Below are 17,638 nucleotides of genomic sequence, written 5' to 3' on the forward strand. Positions count from 1 at the left end.
AATAAACAAGCGGACACGAGGTGGTTTTACCGTCGTTGTTGCTAACGACAACGCATAAAAACAAGCACTTGTCCGTCTGTAGTGTGGTTATATTAAATATAAGAGAAAGAGAGAACTTTAGGAAATTAATATAGCCACTACAGTGACCATCAAAATGATGAAAAAATATTGCCGTAAACAGTTTATTTTGCGACACCACGAAACCAACGATAGTGTAAAATGAAACGATAGACGTTTTTATATCGTCATCCGATATATATCGTTATATCGAACAGCCCTAGTTGGAGTTACTGGAAATCAAATATACTGGCTGCAAGGCAGCTGCTACTGCAGTGATCATTACTTTTAAAAAAAGGCTGTACACACCACAACCACACTTAGACTGAGAAAACAAATGGTAAATGGCCTGTATTTGTATAGCGCTTTACTTAGTCCCTAAGGACCCCAAAGCGCTTTACACTACATTCAGTCATTCACCCATTCACACACTGGTGATGGCAAGCTACATTGTAGCCACAGCTGCCCTGGGGCACACTGCCAGAGGCGAGGCTGCCGGACACTGGCGCCACTGGGCGCCACCACCAGTAGGCAACGGGTGAAGTGTCTTGCCCAAGGACACAACGACCGAGACTGCCCGAGCCGGGGCTCGATCAGGCAACCTTCCAATTACAAGACGAACTGCCAACTCTTGAGCCACGATCGCCCCACAAGAAAAACAGTCTTGCCAAACCCTTGTTGAAAAATGTGCTAGCCAGTGGCAAGAGGGTACTCACGCCCTAATATACTGGTTTAGAGTATACTAAATAATACTCGGGTTAAAGCTTAATACCAACACATGGGGAAAAAAGACAAAAAAAACACCATGAGGCCAACAACTGAGTTTTATCCATACACACTACCTTTATGATAACTTAACAGACAGCTAATGAAGATATTGGAAAAATTTGCTTTTGGTTGCTCTCTTATTTCCACAGGGGTGGCAAAAAGCAGATGGATCAACATGTTTAACGTGGCACAGATTTTATGCTGCATGCACTTCCTGACAGAAACCTTCCAATTATCTGGACTTGAGATAGCACTAGGAGTACACTAGCCTGTGACCCCTTAAGGCTGGGGTTGTGACTATCAGGTAATTTCTAATGATTAAGTGGCTATTATCAGCTTACATAGTATCTGAGAAACATTTTTACAACTATAATTTTAGACAGAATTTGCAGTTGCTCGAACCATATATAACAGTTTCTAACATAACTGATAGGCCAACACAATAACACAATTCTTTCATCTATTTGCAAAACAAGCAGGGCCGTTTGCAGCTGAATTTCTGACTATCGTTCAGCTACGGTTGTTGGACTTCTTAAAGCAATCAAAATACTGGAAAATTACACTGATGTTAAAGGCTTAAGGCCGTTATAGGTCCATTTTTAGCTTCAAAACTTGAAGCCCCATCGACTTGCTTTAGATCTAACTTTTATAACTGTTCTACATTGTTTGCTGATGCGTAAAAAACCCATTTTGTCTTGGCAAGGTACTTTGCTTTCCTTTTAGCTCTGAACAACAGAAGCCACTATTAAATAGCTTCACCCCTGTTAAATCCACTATATCCAACAGTACGGATGGTTTCACGAGCTTCTGCAAAACTGCAGCCCCTAGTTTTAACAGTGTATGTGCTCAAGTATGTGATAGGTGGGCCTGCAAATACAAACAAGTACGCCTTGATTATCACCAGGCATAAACACGTGCACACATACACACACAAAAGAAAAATAAATAAATAAAACTACCTAGATTTACTTTGCAGCTGACAGGGAAATGAAGCATGAAGACACAGGAATGATATCACACTAAATATGATAAATAAAGGTGCTCCCATGTTGGCTCAGGCCTTAAATATGATCTGCTGCACTGCTATGCTGATTTATGGCCCTATCATAGTGCAAAAGCAAAGCTACGGCCCTGCAATGCTAACAATAACTGGCAACAAAATAAGCAGCAAAACCAAGGTACTAGTGGTCACATGACTAAAATCCATTATGGGAGGGATGCAGTAGAAAAAGGTTGTACCTGTAGATTTTCTGCTACTTACAGGTGTGCCTGAATCATAAGCTCACTTGTCTCATCACACTGTTCACAATTAAACTACTTGTGTTGTATTTGTATTGTTGGACTATTTCATTTGAAGAATTGAAACAGAAACTGATGCATAACACTAATAGAACATCAGGAAGTGTCCATAACAAAGGTTTCACATCAACTTTAACTGTAAAAGTAATGACATATTAAATAAAACATTCACCACCAAACTGAAAGACAAAATAATAAACTTAGTCATCTAATACAAAACATTTTGAACTTTGCTTTTAGCTTCAGTTACAAGAGAAGGTCTATGTACCTATAATATACTAATAATTATACTAGGCTAATGATACCCAAGAAGTTGTATAATAAATGTATTTACTCAAATCAATAAACAATCCAGACTCCAGAAAGTACAACTTCACTGAAAGTTAACTTCAGTGATACAAGTGGGGATTCTGAGGTTGAAGGCATGTACTCCTGTTTGGTTTGGTTATTGACAGAGCCTGATCACTTCAGACAGTGCACAAGAATAGACAATGCTTCCAGCTCCAGAATCTAATGAGAAAATTCCTTACATTTTACTTCTGCTGGCTGCAAAAGAGACTTCCAGTATAGAAGTTTATGGGAAAATGACCACCAGCTCCCTTTGCTCTGTGACTTTAATAAACTCTTTCCTGATGTCCTTAAGGGCTTATTCACTAGCTTCAGGTCAACTGAAAAAAAGGAACAATGTAAATTGTAAAAAATAAAAGAGGATGAAGCTGACAGGGAATGAACGACAGTTGACCAATGAGGAGTTTATAAAGCCATAATAAGACAAACTGTGGAAACAAAGGAAAATCAGCAGGCACACTGCTCTCCTCAGGGGTCGGAGTCCTGCAAAGATCACAGGAAGAGAACAATTTGACCTCTTAAATGAGGTGAAGAAGAGCCAAACACCTGCAGGAATCTCTACAGCCGCTGTAACCACTGGTTGTCTGTCCTCTATGGAAAAAAATACTTTATATTAAAGATTTAAGGCAATACATCTCACATTTACAAAGACTCTTCTGCATTTTGTAAATAATTTTTGTTTTGTTTTTGTTTTTTTCTATCCTGGCCAATAGGGCTGCCAACTATAGCAAAAAACGTAATCACAATACCTTTTGTTAATATGGGTATCCCACCTCTTAGCATCATTTAGCCTTATTATTTACAGATTTTGAGATAAAAATTATTTATTAAACCTCTCTTTTCAGATAAACTAAATTAAACAAGCTACAGCCTTTTCTGGACTGAATTTGATCAAAGCATGGTGAAGGGAGCATCACGGTTTGTGGGTGATTTGCCATCTCATGGCCAGTACATTTTAAAATCATTGAGAAAAAGAAATGAACAGGTCATGACTGTATGAAGACATTTTAAAGCAGAATGTCAAAGCAGCAGTCCTAATTTTGGTAAACTGGAGAGGTTTGGTGCAATGTACAATGATCCAAAGCACAAAATGACAACAATAATGGTATGGTTGGACAAAAGACAAAAATTCAAGTTTTGGATAAACCAATTAACCCAACTGAAATGCTGTTCAATCAGTATTATTAATAATAAAGTTTTGCAAGTTTTGTAAGGAGTGTTCTCACTGTTGCAGAAGATTCTGTGAGTTACTAAATTCACATAACAAGGTCACATAATTTTACCAGTGTTTTGAAGTGTGCCCTTTTGTTGTGTTATGAATTCAGTCTGACTGCATCTGTCTATATTTGAGACTTGAAGGTGAAGATTACATCACAATTTAAGAGGAATCAAATCTTAAAACCCAATAATTCCAAAGTGTACTGAAACTTTTTTTTGCAACTGTTTGTTAGTGTTTGGTGACATGGGGATATGACACTCATGATGTGAGATTAGTAAAGAAATGACACATCTTCCACTGCAGGAGAGGGAGATGGAAATAGTCCACACAGATGGTGCACCTAATACCTCCAGACACAAGCCCTTTTTATTAGTTTTTATATAACACTTTATGGAAAAAGACAGGAAGGTGCCAAAATGCATGTGGATGCCGAGGCAGGTTCACTGAACCACAGAAGGAGCTACTGATAGATGGTCTGATATTTACTGGACCATAAAGGCAAATAATCATTCAGAGGACAGGATATTGCTGTATTGACTTCGGCAATTCCCAAACTACAGGAGGCCTGGATGGACCAGGAAGGATTCAAATCTTCATTATAATATAAAAATGATGCCTTTTTGTCCTGGTGAAAGAAAATGTGTTGCTCTAAGAAAATATAGATACACATTATAAACATTTTTCCTCATAAATGTTAACTGTAGATTCACTAAAAAGGAGAAGACCACAGCCAAATAGAGGTTAAAATTGGTGGCAGATGGCATTTCTGTCAAACCCCACTGGACAACACAATCATATTATTACTCGTCCCAAATCTAAATGAATAAATCTGTTGTTTCAGTCAGAATGGAAGAAACTGTTTAACTTTGGATTGGGCTTTGGATAATAATAATTAATAATAATAAGTATTACTATTATTATTAATATTATGAAACAACAACAACAAAACAATAAGGTGCAAACTGATCATTATTTTTCATTATAAATTGTTTAATCTAAAATGTCATCACAGATTCTCCATGCCTTCTGTAACATTTGCAGTCTGCTTTGTTATTCAACCACCTTTTTAAAGTCTAAACACATTTTAAATTTGTCTTATAATACCTAAAACCACTATCCATCCAGTCAACACTAAATACCAACCAGGGTGTTTGTATATGCCATCATAAAAGGTTAGAATAAGGATCATTTTTCTCTGACTTCTACATTTCTACTGTAGCTGATAAAATGTCACTGCTTCTGCCAACATGCCCTCTTGCCCCTTTTACAGATTACAGTGCTGCACCTGGCTAGTCCTATGTTGTTTGAGCCAGAACAGAACAAACCCAAGGCAGGATCATTACTGGCCTCACAGTATGTTGAGCTCAACTGAGCTTTATATCCGAGCATTCAAACAGCAAAGCCTGGATTATTTTATTATGGGCTGTTTACATTTTCAAATTGTTAAAAGCTCAACAAGTTTTTCTTATATGTCTGAAATAATCTCAGTCATGCCAGAGTTCATCAGTCGCACAGAGATCCAGTTAAACCAATTTAACCTGCAAACCCACCTACTGCTCATGCTATGTAACTACCAAACAGAAAAAAACATCAAGTAAACTAAAAGTTAACTTGTTTTTGAATAAGCACACAGAAACCAAGGGAAACCCTGGAAGCAGCACAACTCCTCCTGGTTGTTTACAAAAATTAACACTCAAAACTCAAAAAGATGTTCAGTCCGGCACGGTGTGAGCAAGGCTACACATACCTGTTCCCCATTACATTTCACTTGTCCAAAAGTTCAATGGCTGGATACTGGCATAGATTAATAACCTTTTCTCCCTCATAAGCTTTACAGGACTATTAACAGGTTGAGCTCGTGAACAAAGAACTGGTTCTGTGGGGGTTTCTGCAGCCGAATAAAGCAAAGGTGAAATTATTATGAGCGTGTTTGGGTTCCTGCGGGTCTCTTTAAATGCTAGCACACCTCATTTTCCTGAGGCTGTTTGAACCCCGAGTCCTCTGGAGCACACAATAACCACTTTAAGAACAGCTGAGGCAGCTATACCAACAAGCAAACTGAACAGATTTCAATAAGCTGTTATAAGAAGGGGTGGAGAGGAAAAAACACCTCACATGAATGCTTGTGTAAGGTTAAAATACACGGAGCACATATTCCTGACTTTGAATTTGCATAAAACTAATTTCCAGACATCTCAAAGGTTAGGATTACTCTTCCTCTGTAAAACACAGTGACATCTCAGTGGCTGCTTTTTAATCACATTTCATATACTCCTCTTAATTTCCGTCAAATGTGAAGCTACGTATTTATATTTTTTCTGTCCTTGGTATATCCTTGAAAATGGACGGCAGTGAAGATGCTCATAACTGTGTAGCTTTTTTTCCCCCTCTCACAGACATGTTATTAATTCCAAGGAGTTGCTCACTAAGCAATTAAAAACCCATGAATCTGAATACAAAGCTGAAAAAGGCTATAAAAAAAATAAAGAAATATATTTAAAAAAAGTATTCAGTTCATTAAGAAGAAGAAATGCCTTCTGCCATCTGTGACTGCACACTGAACCTATTGGAATCTCACTTAAACAGCTTGCACAAAACATGAAGAGTACGTTGAATGGGATTTATTTCAAGCCTGCAGCATGGAAGTTTAAAGCAATGTTGCCAAGCCCTTGTAATGCATATCAACCCATTTTTTGGAGGCTATAATTCTTCCTGCGAATGTCAAGTTTCTTTTTCTATCTGACTTTCTCAGAAGCGGTCTAAGTTTATCCCCCATGACGATAACCTCAGTTAGTATACTGCTGTGTGTGTCTGATGCTACGTCACGTTCCTCTGTAGCTCTGGAAAACCAATCGCTCGCAGCTGATTTAAAATTCATCCAGACCGACACACCAGTGAGGAAGTGTTGAAGCAGACATCAGATTTCAAAGTCTGATTTACTAAAACATACTGAAACATACTGATATGTATAACATACTCCAAGGTGATGAGATCTGAACTATCCAAACTACTAAAGGAAACACACGTTTAATTATATGTAAAACTCCCATGTTCCAGCTTTACAGTGACACGGATCACAAGATTAACTGCGTTCACACTAGGCATGTGCACGGTCAACAAGACATTTAAACATTGCTACTCTTGCTAGTAAGCACCAGAAATACTAGTCGGTTAAATCTATTATTGTTGTTTTACTAAGTTACCTGCAGGTTCAAAGATGTTATAACGCCACCTGAGACCAACTAGCGCCGCAGCCCTGACAAATGCCTGAGAGCCCCTCGCTCTCTGTGAGGGAATTTGAAATGAAACAGATTGAAAGTAAGCAGATGACAGCTGCGTGAAACACCACAGCTCTGCAGTACATTGATGAAGAAAATGAACTTTTGTATGTTGGCTGTGTGAGAGCAAACTGGCATATAACCACACCGAAGTGATCCAAGTAATTTGTAACCACATTATGCACAGACGTGTGGATGCTAGCCTGCCAGAAAAGGGGCTACTGCTGCTAGCAAACATTTATCAAACTAATCTGACACTGTGTGGCCCCAACGCTATACACGGCACAAAGTACTACACATTTCACAAGTATTCATAACAAGATTTGAATGTTGAGGAATCTGTTAATGGTCTCAAATGGCTCCTAAATTCATACACAGTTATTCTAAGGTCAGTGTTTATCCTTGTCTGTTAGATTGTGCCCGGCGTCTTCTGCCTTTTACACTAGTTAACTAGTCTGATTTTGTCCCTCTCTCGTTCAAATGACTAGTAAATTAGTCGCCAGGAACATCCTGGGGACCCTTTTGTGTTGTGAAGTGTTTACGTAAGTAAACACTTCACAACACAAAAAGTGCCCAGAAATGAAATATAGGAGTAGAGTCAAGAAGAACTCAGTGACGAGTAGAGTAGAAGTATTTGAAGCAAAACAAGACTGCCACCTGTGGCGAAGCAAGAATAACTCCAAGCTTCCCACCTTTACATTTAAAAAAAAACAAACAAAAAAACTTGATAATATGCAGCACCACTTGAGCTCAGCACTGCCTGTTCTGTTTGTCTGAGTCGTTGGACAACAGCAATTACATTATTTCAAGCAGGCAGCATCCCAAAGCTTAAAAGGCTTTCAGAATGAAAATATGAACAGGCACCACAGGGAATAAGGAGGCAAAATGCAACGTTGAAACTGTGGGAGAAACTGCTTGTAACACCCTGCCAAGATTTCAGATAAACTAATGACGTCCGTTACCGGCGTGCAGATGACCTTTTCTATGAAACTGTTCTTCTCACCTGCCCTTTGGAACTCATGCATGTCATAAATATTTTGTGGCTTCAAAATAATATGCATGTGCTACATGATTCATACATGAATGAGTTATGCCAGCGAAAAACTACTCCAATAGAAGGAAAATAACTACTATTACTTTTTTGGCTACACAGCAACGTTTGTGCAACAAATGTGTAGCCGATCTTTTTAGTGGATACACCTGCAGAGCACATTCTACTTAAGATTATGTTAGTTAACAGGAAAACGAGACTTGAGGATTTATTTCATGGGTTCTGTTGTGTTTTCAGCTTTTGAACACAGCACAGCACTGTGAAACTGTCACTATCTACTGGCTGTTAACTGGATTTTGGAGTCAATTCCTCAGACTGGTCTGATTTTGTGATTGCTAAATAGATGTTGGTGTCTTTCCATCTTAGTTGGATCAACACTTGTTGGGAAACACTTGGAAAACCACTTGTCATTAACCTGACTAACTCCATCTTCACTTCTGGTGCTGCACTACGTGTTCTACTCCACCCTTCCCACCTCATATGTACACGTACACACTGAAAGCCACAGATTGCAGCCTGGTGACAGAGAGAAATTATGAGAGAACCTGGCGTGACTAGAAATGAATGCAGCAGAGGCACTCACACTGCTCTGAAATGAACACAGCAGTACAAATTATGTAAATACAAGGTTTAGTTTCTTTTCTATCATTTAAATACTGATTTTAAAAAAGGAAATTTTTCTATGTCACTGTTCCCGAGTCAGTTGAGATATCATTTGATAGGTGCACATGAACCTTGTGCAGAGCACTGCATTCCAAAAAGCACAATACTATTAGAGATGCCAAACACTGACCCTGATTTAGGAGGGAGAAAGCGCCTCAGAACGATAGCTGGACAGAACAAATGATAAATGTCAACACTGAAGCCCAAAGTGACCAGTATGTAGCTCACTGCTGACACTAATTTCCAAGCCTGTTTAAGCAGTTACTAAGGCTTTTCAAACAGCCTGTGTGTTCTAGATCATCAAGTTCAACAATGTCTGCCTGCAGGACAAAACAGCAAAACTCAGGCCAAGGTCATAAAATGCCTGCTGTTAAAGAACTAAAACCATTAGACCTAGTGGAGAAACAAAGGGTGAGAGAGCACAGAGCACACTCAGCTGTGCAAAGGCATAAGGAACAAAACGAAAGGAGCATTTGTGCTGACGTGTATCACTTGGCAAACAGTAACACACACCCACAGGCGTCACAAATTGTTTGAAAAAAAACGTGTCAAGACACCTGGTTGAATGACATAAGCTATGTAAAGAACAAAAGATAAACTAAGTACTTACTAATATGTAAGTACTAATACTTACTGTCAAATACATACAGATTTTTTTTTTTTTTTTTTTAAATTAAGACACGCTAGCTCTTTCTTTTCTACACTTAACAACACTTCTGTGGGCCCTTACCTGTGTCTGTGCTCATCGTGTCCTCCCTGTCCATGTATGATCACCTGTCCTGAGGCGTGCTTGCCCTCTTTGGGTGTGTCAATATGAGGGATAAGCACATCCTCCAAGCCCAGGTCAAAGCGCTTGTGCTTGGAATTGTCTGGGAGGAAAAAGAAGGCCCCGAAGCATAAGGTGATGAAGGCACTGAGGATGAGGAGGAGGATGAACTTCTCGGAGAGCCTCAACGTGGCCCTATGGTGCGGGAAAGAGGAGGCACCCGGCGACAGAGTGGGTATCCTGCGGCCCGACAGCGGTAGTAGAGCCGGCGTCGTCATCTTTTGACCGTTTGAAATGAACTTTACTAGGGATGGGGTAAGGTGGGTTTCACAGGTGCCACGGGTGTTGCTGTAGCGGCATGCACCGGCTGGTTGACTTTATTATCTCATCCCCGCTTTGGTAGGTCCAGAAACCAAAAAAGGCAGAGATCCCTCAGTAACGGGGTGACTTGTCAGCAGGAACATGGCCATGATGGTTCTGAAAAAAAGTACACAGAGGCATTCAGTTAGAAAAAAACCCCCAAAAAATCAAATGAGAGTGTATTTAACAGACTAAACACCATTGTAGAAAAACCTTGCCTTTTCCTTTCTTCATTTTTTACCATTTTTTTAGATAGTCAATGCTCTCTATGCACTGTCAGGATAGAAGAGTTGATGTCCTTTATAGTCTTTCCTTCAGTTGTCATTTCTCCACCTTGGCAGCATGTCTTTTGTAACCACTAGTATCCTCTCACCATGCACTCTCCCTGACAGGCTTCTACTGAGCCAAACAGCTCTGAATTACAATCAAAAGCAAAGTGACAGCTCAAGAAAATGGCATGTCATATATCAAGCAAGAGCTGATATATTAGAGTAATAAACAATCCTCTTGGCTTGCTATGGTGATTTTAACAACATGTCATCTGGAAAATAAATACCTCAGGATTTCTCTCACTCTCTTTCTCTTTCCACAAACACTCACACAAAAGACTTAATCCTTTGGCCATGAGAAAAATGATAGATTTTCCAAGAGGCTTAAGGTATCAAGAGTTTGTGCAGTATCTGTTTGATCAACTGTCCTTTATGCATACTGGCTTTAGTGCCACTGCAGAGTGAACACAGCTTTCTTTCTACAGTTTTATCTTATTGCAGTGGTGTATTTCTTGCTACCACACATGTATCATGATAAAAAGCACAAAAGTAACCCACAATGCACAGTTGTGTTCCAAACCCTGGCCAAAAAAAGGGAGTAAGCCGCGCTTGCTAAGTACATTGCATGCCTGTTTTCTGTGCTGTATTACATCTGAATATCATCCACCTATTAAACACCCGTGCGCTATACTGGAAAAGATAAAGGTTTTATTCCCTCGTGCCGGCAGATGTGGAAAGAAGACGTGGGGCAAATGTCTGATTCGGCTCAGCAGCTGCTCCAAGTGCGAATGTAAAGGATGGATGTAAATGAAGCAAGTACCCCTTTAAAGACAAACATTGCTATTCGTACTAAAGCCTGCGGGGTTGGAGCTAGACAGTGTTAACAGAGCCCTGTTTTTCCTGTACTTTTCCATCATGTTGGTATGGAGCTGCGTCTCCACGCAGAATACCAAGTTCATTCTGTGACAGTGCCAGCCTGTGTGAGGTGATTAGCCAATACAAAACGCTAGCTAACAAGCAAATGCGCTAACTTACTCGGCTAATACTGGCTAGCAATGGAAAGAAAAGAGGAAAATAAAGTTCCTGTCAACGCTCAGGGGGAAACCCACACAATAAATAAAAATAGCCCGACATACGCGTTTCGGCCCGTTGACATTTGAGCTATCCCGGAGGTGGTAAAGACAGAGCTTTAAAACCCTCAGCCTGCCCAGGTGCTAGCTATTTGGCTACAAGGCTAGCACTAGCTAGCTGGCTGACTGGCTGCGAACTGACAGAGGCGGTCTCTTGTGTGGAAGCCACTCTGCTGCATCACCACCTTTCTCATATGCTCGTCGAAAATCGATGCCTGTCGGGATTCCCGGTCCACGTTTTGAAAGGAGTCGCTGTAGCAGGTGTCCTCATGTCCACAAATGAAACACCGTGGTGTCGTGCCGTGGCTGAACCGCTGACCGTCAGCTCAGACCCACATAGCGTTACAGCTCCGCGGAGAGGATGTTGATAACCGGTCGCTCTGTTGGACTGCAGCGACGGACTGAGTGCGAGCTGCTGCTGCTCGGCGATTCAGCATCAACTACTCTGCCTACCCGAGTTAGGGACCGTCTGACAATTTCGCTGGGCAGAATTACTGTTCTGTATGTAAAACAAGGCACATCAACAATGGCACACCCCCAGCCTGCTCGAGGGCGAGATTCTTCTTCCTATGATTCACCTGTAAAACTGGAATACAGCTGCAGCGTGCATAATACTACATTTGTGCAAATTATGGTCCAATCCTTCACCTCAATTATTTGTTAGCATTTGTTTGTTATATGTTACTTAAATTAGGGATGCACCCTTTTCCAGCACTGATGTGTCGATCCTATTGCAGTGTTAGATAAATATGCTGTATTCGTCACTCTTGGGAAGAGACCGGGAATCATTTACTTATGTATTAAGGCAAAATCAAGGTTGATTTAAACACTGCTTTCTTGAGTTAAGCAAATAAAATACAACAAATAAGTATATATAATAATATATTTAGAGCCCAGCTTATATAGGATTTTTAAGACTGATATTGGTGCCAATATGATTTAAAGATCCAATATATTAACCTTTTTTTTCTTTTAGGCACACAAAATAAACAGATTTCCGTAGCATTCGTTATGTGTAGTTATTTACAAGTCCTTACCAATGCAACCTTTTTTGTATCATTGCATCATCAATTACTCATTAATGGTCTGGTTGTTGTATTTGTGCAGTATGTGCCCTCTGATGGACAAACTATGCAATGTCATGACTTGTAGCATGGTTGAGGGGTGTTTCTCCCAGTGTTGGGAGATGCAAAAAAATTATGCATTACACATTATTCATTACCGTTTTTTTTTTAAAAATCGAAGTATGTTACTTGATTACTATTCATCATTACTTTCGAATTATTCCATACAATGACCTGAAATGCAGTGTCACATAATTACCAATTAACAACATAACCCTGAGGTTACAGTTCCACAGTGAGTCAGACCGACACTTAAGAGCAGTCACACTTGGGTTGACTTCCACAGCGCCAGCCTCAACTTGCTCTCAAACATCCACCTTGACTACATGTTTCAACGCACCCACCTCGGTACACAGCTGGTCCATTCACCATAGTAAACAACATCCAAACCGGAGTATGTAACAGGCGGCAGATCATCCAGGTGATAAGACACAAATCTAGGGATATTCTCCCCACATACATTCAGCACCTTAAGGCAGGGTTTAATATTGTTGGCAGCTTTTTGCAGTTTTTATATCCAATGCACCACCGTGAAGTAGCAGGACAGAGCCCAAACAAAACGTTTTTGAAGGCTTTAGTCCCCTCAGAGTCAAATGTGTTCATAGCCAAGAACACAATTTCATCCCGACTTGAAGTTTTAATTTTTATCACAAGGAAATTAAGTAGTTCATCCTCCACAATTACTCTGCCATCAGTCGTCCTTTTATCTCTTAGTTTTTATTGAGAGCATTTACAAGCAGGACCTGCAACACCACCACCTGCTGCACCCAACTTCACTAAGTTCACTTTATTAGTGAACTATAGTTCACCTATATACAAGTATATCCAATTTGTATATAGTTTGCTAGGCCTGATATTTCTTTTGTCCACAACCTGTCTGGTTTCCTCAAATTTTTTAAAAGTCAAACTACACACCATATCAAGATATGCCAAGTTTTTAGCTAATAGCTCTTTAGGAATCACCTTGTTGGTACAAAAATACAAAAAATGCTACTTTATGCCTGTAAAACTGTTGTCTTTGGCATTTTTTGTAGATTTAACTACAGAAATGGGAACAAATTCTATATTTTGTGAGAGCAACAGAGGGCCTAAACATAAAATTAACATAGTGTTTTCTGCTAAGTTGTCTGCTATGTGTAGACACGTTGCTTTATGTCTTGTGTTAGGCATCTTTTTATGTTTGAATAATTCATAGGTCACTGTTTTGTTGAGTGTCTTAACAAAAAAAAAAAAAGACCTCCTCTTAAAATGATACAGATACAGGTCCAGGGACTGGAGTTAGTTCAAATGCAGCCAATGTCCAAAGAAAACCTCAGCACCCTAAGCCAAGTAGTATAATAATGTACAAGGTGGAAGTTACTAAAACCTCACACTAATTTAAAGTGGCTGTGAAAATTCTGTATCACTATAAAGTATTTAGCAACAATACATTGTTTAAGCACGTCATATTTAAAAACAATGGCTAGATGATGAACTATCACAGCACCATGCTGACACATAGTTTGGTTTTCTTAAGTTATCTAAATATTAAAGCGTGTTATTCACGACATAATGCCTGCCTGGATTCCTCACAATTACGCTGTGCACAACAAGTCATGTTGCTGACGTTAATCAACTGGAAATTAAATGGAAAAATGGGAATGGCCCGTTTCATGAGAAGAGCATGTCTTGTTCAGAGAGTTTCCAAAAGAAAGGCACTATCATTCATCCTGAGTCCTAATGCAGACCCCTACTTGGGAAATCTTATTATGTTTTAAATATTGTATGGGACACACAGTTGAGCAAATATAGAGAGACAAAGAATTCATAGTCTTAACCATTTATCCTGGAAGGCCACAGATGAAGGCGGGGTGTGTGGGGAGCGGAGGCTGTGTCATATCTCACAAATAAGGCTCACATTTAGGAGCAACCATGAAAATACTGCAACATTTTCTTTCTATGGTTATTCTGTGAATTGCAGACCGCTTGAGTGAAATGGGACAGAATAAAATAGAGAGGTATTTCTAACTCTCATTAGACTAATAAGCGTTTCTCAGTGCTGGCCTCTTAAAGAGATTTTTATGAAACAACAGGGCGCAGGATGTCCTCTGGTGCCATCCTCAATCCCCAGAGCTCCAAAGATGAACAACTTCATTATACTGAACATAATGGAAAGAGACCTTAATACGAACATTTATTTAAGACAAGCGCAGACTATATTTGTAAAGCAGTTAAGCAAGGGAACGTATAGCCAATGTTTGCTTCGGCAAGGGAGAAACATTATCTGAGACCATTGTTTCTCAACAGAAATTTACATAGAGGAAAAAAGAGGCTGAGAAAGAAAGACCCAACATTAAAAACACTCATAGTTTTTTTTCCTTTCTTTTTTTTGCTGCAATATATCCTTCAAAAAAAATATATCAGTGCAAATAGGACAGGGATATCAAACTCATTTTACATCATGGGCTACATACAGCCCGCTTTGATCTTACCTGGACCAGACCAGTGAAACTCTCCTTTTCTGTCAGTTTAAAGATGTTTAACAACACATTTAATCCCCGAGATGTCTTAATATAAGAAAAAGAAGGGAAATTCCAACACTACATCTCAGTTTTTATATATTACAAAGGCAGAAAAGGTTTGGTAGCTCATTGCCCAGACTATCCTGTATTTATAAAAAAGGATAGTGGAAAACAGGAACATTTTGTCATTTAATTGTTTATCTATTACTTCATCTAAACATGTTTCAATCATGGGGGAGGTCTTTATCAACAGGAAAAAATATATAACATGTGAAAGTACAATTAAAAGTTCAAAATTCATCTCTACCTTCACATTTTCCAAGCCTTCCAGTGGGCCCGATTGGGGTCTGCTGGCTGTGATTCTGGTGATCCTGGTGACTGAGCAATATCAGGCTCTGATCATCATCACTGCTACAAGTGTTTACATGTGGAGGTCAGTTTCGTCTGCTTTTGTCTTCTGTTGCTGTGAAGGATCACACTATTGTGGTGTCATCTGCACCAAAAAAGGAAATTGGATAGTTGTTGCATTTACAAAAGTCTAACTTGTAATTTGGACAAAATAATTTCTTGTTTCAATGGTGAACATCATTAAATCATGTAGGATAATTCAACAACTTAATTTGTTCTTACTGAGATGACATGATACAATCTAGTAAGAGTGGTTAGATACCTGGACTCATGAAATTCACAAGCTCACATGAGATTCCAAACCAGGAGCGGATCTAGAGAAATTTTCTTAGGGTAGCATGAGGTGGTGGCAATGGTTAAATCAAATGCTTTTTTTTTCCCCCATAACTTACACCCATATGCAGGTGGTTACCTATGGTTAAATTTTATGTGATTCAAATGGGTAAGTAAACATGTTTTTCAAATTTACAAAAAATGTCAGAAATCTGCACTGTCATGAACAAAAATTTAAACCTAATTTGTGATTTGTTGGGTTAACCCTCTGAGGTCGCTGGACATTTTTGACTCCTTTTGATTTTACATTTGTATTTCACCTTCAAATTGTTTTATTTTATATTTTTTCCTGCCTTGCTTGTTGTCGTCATTCTTTTCAGCTCAACCTCACGTGTCTGAATTTAGATGTTTTTTTTCATTGACATACTGTATTAACACAACTGACCTGAAATCACACAAAAACATAAAATCCTAGTAGTATTTTTTAACTGTAAAAATCACAGACATATTGAGTAAATTAGTTTTATAACTTGAAATGCAAATATAAATTGTACATTTTGAAAACTTATGCACGCATTTTGTAAACATATACAACTAGTTATCTAAAAAAAAAAATGCAGCTAATACACCTGGCGTTTTTTACATTTTGTACAACCGTTTAAAAATATTACTATGACTAAAATGAGAGAACAATCAGGTGTCGCAATAAGATGCCCCACAAATTATTTGTGCCAGTAAAAAACAATTGTTTGTCCGCCACAAGACAGAGGAGAACACCACAGGGATAAACCCTGCAGGAGGTGCATCACTCCTCTTTTCTACCTAGAGACAGTATTTACATGTTTACATCTGCCTTTGTGACATTCATTAGTACCCTCACTGACACACAAAACAACGACTACACAACACACTAACTACACACGCTAAACGTCACAAATCTCCCACATCTTAAAACTCTCTCTCTCTCTCACTCCTCTACCGTCACTCCCAAAACTTTCCCCTCTTCCTAAACAACCAAATCCCATGTGTTGACTTTTGACATGGTACATTTCTCAACCAATAGGAAAGAGGTGGCTTTTGCTGTCCTTTGAAAATGCTTTTTTTTTTAAAAACAAAACAAAACAAAACAACAAAACAAAACAAAAACCCGTGACAATAGTATTTAGAATATCTATCTATATCTATCTATCTATCTATATAGATGGATATATTATCATAACTGGATTTAGTGGCCTGTAAAATTTAAAAACTGGTGTACTTTGAAGACCGAATTTTCAACACAGGCTGAAAGACTCAGCGTGGCTGCACCTTGTTGCTATGTCAGCTTAAATCAGTCATGTGGTTTGGAGGTGCAGCGTGTCTGTGGACCCCAGAGGGTTAATAACACTCACCTTCATTCCATTTCCAGAGACCAACCACCTGTGTGAAATCTGAAATTCCCACGGTGTTGTTCAAAATGTGCTCTGGCACAATCATAGGCATCGGTTGCTACTGGAAACAAAAATAAAGCCGTTCTGCGCTATGGGCTGAACCATTTGTTAATGGTGGAGGGGGGTAACACTATGCAATATATTCATTTTAAGAATTTATATTCACTGTTAACTGTAATTAGGCTCAAAATGTTAATCCTATCTTATTTTAATAAACAACACTGTCATATGCAAAACTAGGGTGGCACTTGGGGTGGTAAGAGATCATTTTAGGGTGGCCCCATGGCACCCTTCTTGATCCGCCCCTGTTCCAAACCACAGGAAAATCACTGGAGCTATAAGAGGCAGAGAACCGTGCACACACCACATGAATGCTATTGCTATTTATTGTGGTTTAACCTGTCAAGGACAAAAACGTAAAGAAAATTCTGCATCAAGCTTTGTAATATAGCTTTTCTACTTTTGTGATGTAAGTATTGACAGCTTGGTGCCACAGTGGTGGCAGGACTGTTACCTCACACCAAGGAGGTCCTGGGTTCAAATCCGCAGTGGATTCTCTCTGGATACTCTGGTTTCTTCCCACAGTTAAAAGTTATGCAGTTATTGAGGCTAGATTAATTGGTGATTCTAAATTGCCCATACATGTGAGTGCAAATGGTTGTTTGTCCCTGTGATAGACTGGTGACCTGTCCAC

At 39.2% G+C, this 17,638-nt stretch overlaps 1 protein-coding gene across 4 annotated transcripts in view; it reads right to left on the reverse strand.

The window, feature by feature from the left end:
* man1a2 (mannosidase, alpha, class 1A, member 2) overlaps positions 1–16,927 on the reverse strand; it is a 146,494-nt gene extending 129,567 nt beyond the window's left edge. The window contains exons 1-3 of one of the 4 annotated variants that reach the window (XM_039599971.1): positions 16,906–16,927; positions 15,141–15,326; positions 9,414–9,926 (exon numbers count right to left, since the gene is read on the reverse strand). In XM_039599971.1, coding sequence (XP_039455905.1) covers positions 9,414–9,727 — 314 coding nt within the window. In that variant the 5' untranslated portion in view covers positions 9,728–9,926; positions 15,141–15,326; positions 16,906–16,927. Of the gene's footprint in view, positions 1–9,413; positions 9,927–10,050; positions 11,114–11,214; positions 11,356–11,393; positions 11,750–15,140; positions 15,327–16,905 lie in introns of those variants that run through there. The other 3 variants (XM_039599968.1, XM_039599969.1, XM_039599970.1) reach the window with 3 other exon arrangements.
* Between the last annotated feature and the right edge of the window lie 711 nt (positions 16,928–17,638).

This window comes from Oreochromis aureus, linkage group 16, assembly GCF_013358895.1.
Source record: "Oreochromis aureus strain Israel breed Guangdong linkage group 16, ZZ_aureus, whole genome shotgun sequence".
In the NCBI taxonomy this organism is placed as follows: domain Eukaryota; kingdom Metazoa; phylum Chordata; class Actinopteri; order Cichliformes; family Cichlidae; genus Oreochromis; species Oreochromis aureus.